The 7426-nt window shown below is 38.1% G+C and overlaps 1 protein-coding gene across 1 annotated transcript in view; it reads right to left on the bottom strand.

Annotated features, from left to right (window-relative positions):
* The window catches only part of frmd4a (FERM domain containing 4A), an 84392-nt gene that overhangs the window by 5526 nt on the left and 71440 nt on the right, over nucleotides 1–7426 (bottom strand). The window contains exons 15-20 of the mRNA XM_016515119.1: nucleotides 4236–4369; nucleotides 3156–3278; nucleotides 2379–2610; nucleotides 2047–2103; nucleotides 1052–1289; nucleotides 807–962 (exon numbers count right to left, since the gene is read on the bottom strand). Of these exons, the coding sequence (XP_016370605.1) occupies nucleotides 807–962; nucleotides 1052–1289; nucleotides 2047–2103; nucleotides 2379–2610; nucleotides 3156–3278; nucleotides 4236–4369 (940 nt within the window). The remainder of the gene's footprint in view (nucleotides 1–806; nucleotides 963–1051; nucleotides 1290–2046; nucleotides 2104–2378; nucleotides 2611–3155; nucleotides 3279–4235; nucleotides 4370–7426) is intronic.

The following is a 7426-nucleotide window of genomic DNA, read 5'->3' as shown; positions in this document are numbered from 1 at the left end:
ACATAATCTGAGAATATTTGTTTTCTATTTGAATTGGTTCATTTAAAAGTATACATTTCACTCTCTATAGATATATTTTTCATGGCTGTAAGGCAAGCATACACTGAGTTTCACGCTCAAGTTCACAGAGACCGAGACGGCAGAAATCGCATCCTGTTTGCTTTCATTATTTTACAAAACCGTGTGAGTGCACACAAATAAACATAGAGTCTTTACAGATTCGAAAGATGTATTACTCTCATCATATGAGCAGAAATGAAGTAGTATTTTAAAAGTAAGTGGCCGCAACAGCGCCTCATTTGCAGTGAGCGTGCTACTGTTCCGCTTCCACACTCCGCACAGACACTTGAATAGCGAACATTTCTCTAGATTAACATTAGATTGAATGGCCACGTAAAGTTGCTACTACCTACATATTTCAAATGAAAAGCCATATTTGAGGTTGATGAATGATAGGCGAGTGATGTCCTGCCTGATGTACTGTATTAACACAGACCAGCCGTTAACGATCTGTCCGTCACGGACTGCGTGACTTCGCCACTTCCTGTGGATTTTTTTTTTCTGCGACTAATAAAATTTTGGTCGACCAAGCCTCTTCTCGTCGACTATTAGGGGGCAGCCCTACAAAATGTAATACCTTGGAAAATAGCATTTAAGACTTTTTAATACTTTTTAAGGGCCTTAATGTTCCCTAAATTGATTTATCAACTTTTTAAGACCCCGCGGACACCCTGGAATAAAACCACAGGTGATGTTCTCATGTCGACAGCAGAGAATATTTAAGTGTGTGTGTGTGTGTCCAGCACCTGGCCGAGTGCACATAGCTCCGTGTTCTCAGGTCAGGGGTGGAGGGCATGCTGGACTGGCTGTTCCAGTGAGGGAGGGAGCGCACAGGGCTGTTCTGGAGAGAGTTGCTACCTCCCACCTCACAGCAGCCAGTGCTGGGGAACCGCCTGTGACTACTGCAAAAAAAGAAAAGAATAAACATAATTCATTTATTTACATGTGCACCACACTACTCATAATAATTTTTTTTTAGACAGGTCTGTACCTGGAGTGTGAGGAGCGTTTCTTCACCCGTTCGTAGGGTTCGTCTAATGAGCTTTCGCTCCACATGCGCGGTTTGATCGGGGACTTGTCATAGTCACTGCGTTGGAAATGCAGGTGTCTCAGTCCGTCCAGGGACTGTGGGGGAGGCAGTCGGCTGTGGGACGGGGGTCGGGGAGGGAGACCTTTGTGTGGGGAGGCAGCCGGAGAGAACGTAGGGGTTCCTGTCACCTGGGGGTCGTCTGGAGAACAGAGTGAGAGGATATGAGATAAATATATCATTTAATGTTAAGATGGTGCATGCATACCTGTTTCTTTTACTTTGGGGGACAAAATTGCTAAAAGAAATGATAGAAATTAAGAAAACTAAATGAATGAAAACTAAATTAAGAGTCTTAATGTATATTAACTGATTGGATGAGCCACATTCAAAGTTCTTTTAAAAAATACCAATCAGCAAATTAAATATTAATCAGCAAAATTAATGATTAATGAGGCAAATGCCTGTTTTGTATATGTAAACTATATTAATTGCAAAATAATTGTTTATTGCATCTTGATGAAATCCAACCTCACATTTTACCAAACAACACCTCTTAAAGGAAATGTAGGAATTAAAAATGAAAATAATCAAAGAAATCAAAAGGAAAGAAAAAGAAAATAGTTCATAAAACATCTTGAGTATTATTTGATTAGATAATTAAAGTTAAAAGTTATTGTAAAAAATATCAAATTCTATACTAAATATTAATGGGCCAGATGAATGAATATTAATGAGACCAATGACTGTTTTGTATCTGTAAACTACATTATTTGGCAAAAGAATAGTTTATGCTGGCTTCATTCTTGTTTGCAACACCCACTTTTCACAATCCAATTAATTACAGATGGATATAATCAAACCCTGACCTATTTTTTTGTTAATTATTCTGCTTCAATTTGAAACCAGAATACAGATATAAAATTGGTATTTATGTATAAAAATGGTACAAAACTTACCATCATCCAGCACCAGGGCGTCAGACAGTGAGCTGTCCTCTGAGCCGATATTCGCTTCTGCCGAACAAAGACAAAGACACTTAAAAGCTAAAACTCACATACACCAACATGTCAAACAAATCTTCGCAACCTGAGCATGAACACGAGTGCGTTAAATTAATTTTCGCAGCAGAGGTCACACACAGACACATATGTTCACACAGTTTTATAGGTCTATGGGGAGGTGCGATTACTCTTGCTCTCAGCATGAAAGACTTTACAGAGGAAACACTTAATGAACTCACAGGAGCACTGCGAAAACATCTACAAATACAATGAACAGAATTCCTCACCCTCTATGATTAGAGATGCACGTTGTGTGGGTTTCTTCCCAGAGCGAACACGGTACTCGTTGATGCCGTTCTCGATGTCTTGCAGCTTCTTCAGAGCATTCAGATATGATGTCTTCCTCTGTTTCTTCAGTTTTTTGCTGCTGATGTGAGGATCGGATGCTAACCGCCGCGCTGCCTCCGTTATCTGGGACTGGATGGCAAATTCCCTTTCCAAACACTCCAACTCCTCTTCCTAAAAACACACAGATGTAAACATACAAAAAATGAGTCAAAAAAAGAAAAACACATAATCCTTCCTATCATCATTTGTGAAATTACCAACACACACTGTCAAAATAACAAGACAACTATGGGCGCCAAGTTGTCTAGTTTTCACACACACATTGAGACAGCTAAGATATTGTGGCCTCTTATCAATGCCTTCGATTAATTACCCAAAATTAACAATCATCAGTCATGTAAAAACACACAAAGACAAAGATGACATTATGACCTCTTGCATAAATCAACTTTCTTCATTTACACAGCTAAGCTCGTTTTTTGGGTTTTGTAATCCAGTTCCTTTGGCTGACACTCAACGCATACACTGCACTATCGCCACTTCCTCTAATCATGCCAGACTGGAGCTATTTATAGACCCCTGCACACATATATGGATATCTAATTGTGGCTTAAAGGGCAGTGTATAATGAAACAATTGTGCAGCGTTCGCTGTGGTCAGGGGTTCAGAAGTTTTTACAGTACCAACTATAAATCACACTATAAACAGTCACTGACCTCTCCTTTGGGCAGGATCTTCTGCTCGTCCAGTTTGAAGGCGGTGCCGATTTTGCGTCTGACGGTGGGCGGCTCCTCCCCGGGGTCGAGAGGGTACTCTTTTGGAAGTTTTCCTGTCAGCTCCTGAAAGACAACACACTATGTTACACTCTTAATCCAGCTTTTTGTGTGTGTATGAGTGTGTGAGATTAAGATTCTAGTCCTGATCAACACCTTTGAGAGCAGCAAATCCAGGCTTGACTGTTTGCAACATGATCTTTAGGCATTCTAAGGCATTATTCTGAACAAAAGTGTGCTGCTTTCAAAGACTTTAAATCATAAGTCATGTATCATAGATTTTTTCACTTGATTAAACAGGCTGGGCACATATTTAACAGTAAAACAGGCCAACTACAAGTTTAAGATACTCATAAACAGATACTGTTTTATTCAATATACACATCTGTAATGAAATTGGTTTATGTACTAATATATATAAAGGCAATAAAAAGACTATTGTGCCAATGCTAGTAAAATCTATATATTGAATGACAGGGCGACCCACAGATGCTACAAGAGTTTACATTGAATTAAATGTCCATAACAGTTTACTATGTGACCAAAATACCTATATCCAGAAATTTTAAATGAATTACCAGCTTGTGGTATTGACTGATTGTGAACTGCTTTGAAACTGTAATCGTGTAGAGCGCACAACAGCGCAGTGTTTTGACTTTGAATGTGCAGTGATCAGTCTTTTGAAGTTTAACAATGACATGAAGGCATATTGTGATTCCTGTTTTTTCATCGAGAAATTTAAGACTTCTTAAGTGATATTTCTTTAAGAGATTTTGTTGTACCATTTAAGATATTTACATTTAAGACAGAATTTGTACCACCTTATATTTGATCAAATTAAATGTAATACTTTTTAAAGACACGAGTGAACCATGTATGATTTAAAACATTCTTTGCACACGAAAAAATGTAACAGTCCTTTTTCTGGCAAAATAGCTTCCTATGCAGACTGCAGACAGCAAATAAGCTCAGGTTTTCCAACAGAGCCATTATGCTGAAGTGAGAAGTTGTTTCGATCCTTACCGCTTCTCTGATGCAAATGCTCTTGAGTTCCACTATTCTCTTTCTCAGCGTCTCCTCCAGAGCTTCCTGTCTGGCCCTCAGAGCCGTCAACATGTCCTTCTTAGCGGTCTGGGAGCTGTCTGACTCTTGAGAGCCTACAAACACACACAAATACATACATACACAAGGTAAGATCAAATCTAGGGTTGACATACGTCACATTTTACCAAATATGTATGTGTGCGTGTGACCTAAAGGTCAAAGATCAGAAATGTTTAAAGGTCAAATCAGCACAAGCAGCTCCAGACTTTAGCTTAAACAATCAACTGACCTTCTCGCTTAGCAAGAGGGTGTGTACTTCATCTTTTTCAATGCTATGAAAGGGGCAAAGTGTGTGTGTTTCCGGACAAAATTGAACAAAGGGCCCCAATGGGGCAACATTGTTTAGCAGATACTCCATGTGTATCAGAGCATAAGGCAAAGTTGTGTGTCTGAGATGTTTACAAGGAAGTGAGCTAAGTTTTTTGGCAAGATTTGGAAGGATTACATAACAAGTGTGATACCTTAATATCACTACACAATGCTAAAGACATTAAACCAGTATTTGTTTACCTGTGGTAGAAATTAGTCGAGGCTATGAATGTGTGTTTTCTCACACTGAAACTATGTAGTATCATGGAAGCTTCCTGCATCTCTGCAGAGGAATGTGATGCATCTGGTGTGTTTGGAAGGGGATAATGAGTGTGTGTGGGCAGGCAGCTGTCTGGGAATCAGTGAAGGGTCGGCAGTAATAGAGAGAGAATATGACCGGGGTCACTGGCTGTGTCGCTAGTGTCCAGTCAAGCTTTCTATGTGTGTGTGTGTGTCTGTTAGGCAAGGCAAGGCAAGGCAAGTTTATTTATACAGCACATTTCATACACAATGGTAATTCAAAGTGCTTTACATAAAAGAAAAGAAAATAATACAAGGAATTTAAAAACTATGAAAATGATTTAAAAATGTATTTAAAAGGTTTAAAATGAATTTAAAACAGTTAAGAATAGAAAAAGATTATACATAAAATATAGTGCAATCAGTTCGGACATCGCACAATGCTCATTCAATAAACGCACAGCTACACAGATGAGTTTTGAGTCTGCATTTAAATGTGACTAATGTTTTAGCACATCTGATCTCTTCTGGAAGCTGGTTCCAACTGCGGGCGGCATAATAGCTAAAAGCGGACTCCCCTTGTTTTGTGTGAACCCTTGGTATATATTGGACACCATATTGGATGGGAGGTGTCCTTCCGCTTCAATGTTCGTCCATTAACTGAAAACAGGCTAGACTAATCAATTCTTGGGATTTAAGAATCGATATCGCTTCGTAAAAATGAGAATCGATTAAAATTGGGATATCGATATTTTTTTACCCAGCCCTAGTGTCTGTGTCTTTGGTCTACGGCTGCAGAAGAAGCACTGAAACCTTAAATTTGTCCTGTCACTCTAAATCAATATGGCATGGCATTTGGCAATCTTCTATATTATGACATACACTACCGTTCAAAAGTTTGGGATCAGTAATACATACATACATTTTTAAAGAAATTAATACTGATATTCAGCAAGGATGCATTACATTGGTCTAAAGTGACAGTAAAGACATTTATAACGTTACAAAATAAATGTTGCTCTTTTAAACTTAAAACAAAAATATTAAGAATCATGACTGTTTTCAAGATTGATGATAAGAAGAAATTTTTCTTGAGCACCAAATCCGCATCTTATGATTTCTGAAGGATCACGTCACACTGAAGACTGGAGTAATGATGCTGAAAATTCAGCTTTGCCATCACAGGAATAAATTACATTTTAAAATTGAAAAGTTATTTTTAAATTGTAATAATATTTCATAGTATTACTGTTTTTACTGTGTTTTTGATTAAATGCAGCCTTAGTAAAACTTCTTTAAAAAATATAAAAATCTTATGGACTCCAAACTTTGAATGGCAGTGTATTTTGGACTAAAAAAATATTTAGTGGTATTTAAAAAATTTTTTTTTGGACACACTAAGACCAAAAGTAAATATTCCAGAAACACTCTGAACATACGAGTGAACCAGAGTGGGAATTCTTGTCTCCCAGTTCCTCTGAGTATGTGTGACAGGAGAATTTAGCTGCAAAGAGCTTTTCCACTTCGCCAAGTTTGGATTTGCTGAGTTGCCAAATAAATCCATCATTTTTGCTTCCCAGTGGAAAGCATTCTGCACGGGGATGTGAAGTGAAAGACGTTAAGAGAAAATTAGTAATGGAGACATACACTTGAGCTGGGTGGGGTTCATGGGAACTCCAGAGGGGCAGAACTGTCCTGTGGTGAACCTATGAAGCAAATCTACTGCAAAGAAAGGCATCACACTGCACGACACACAAAAACAGAATAATTCTGCCATTGGAACAGAGCGACATTGTTCAGGAGAACGTCTCTGTGAAAACTCTCTATCCTTTCAGACACTACATATAAAGAGACAGGAGATTTCTGAAGCATCTGAGGGCCTTACAGAGCAATGACACACACATGCACATTTAACTGTACTGTATTTATAACAATACTTTAAACTGACTCTTGTACTTTCATAATAAATGTTCCTGTCCATACTTTGACTGATTCATCATGCATGTTATTCTTAAAAATAAGCAAAATGTAATACTGTCTTCTACCTTTTTGTTTTCTGCTTACATAACCCAAACTTCATGAGCAGGGAAAAATAATATAAACCAATAATATTATAGCCTAACATTTACAATACTGCCAGTATAACACCAGTATGCCACCAGTGGATGAAATAAAGGTCTTACATTATTTCAGACTGAAAAACAATTCAGTTTTTTTTTTTAAAGGTGCCATAGAATGGAAAACTGTATTTACCTTGGCATAGTTGAATAATAACAGTTCTGTACATGGAAATGACATACCGTGAGCCTCAAACACCATTGTTTCCTCCTTCTTATGTAAATCTTGTGCATTCAAAAGACCACTGACAAATAGGCGAATCAGAACATAACACCGACTGTGACGTTACAGTCGGGATCACTAATAGTTACTAGGGTTGGGTACCGTTCACATTTTAACCGGTACGGTACCGGTATCGATACCGGTAACTAACGGTACCTTTTTTCGGTACTTTACTTTCTGTGTAATTACAAAAACATTTATTTCAGTGAAAAAATAAGTCC

The sequence above is a fragment of the Sinocyclocheilus rhinocerous genome, unplaced genomic scaffold, assembly GCF_001515625.1.
Source record: "Sinocyclocheilus rhinocerous isolate Xijiao unplaced genomic scaffold, SAMN03320098_v1.1 scaffold717, whole genome shotgun sequence".
Taxonomy (NCBI): Eukaryota; Metazoa; Chordata; class Actinopteri; order Cypriniformes; family Cyprinidae; genus Sinocyclocheilus; species Sinocyclocheilus rhinocerous.
The sequence above is the reverse complement of the archived record's forward strand: the minus strand, read 5'-3'. Positions and strand labels throughout refer to the sequence as shown.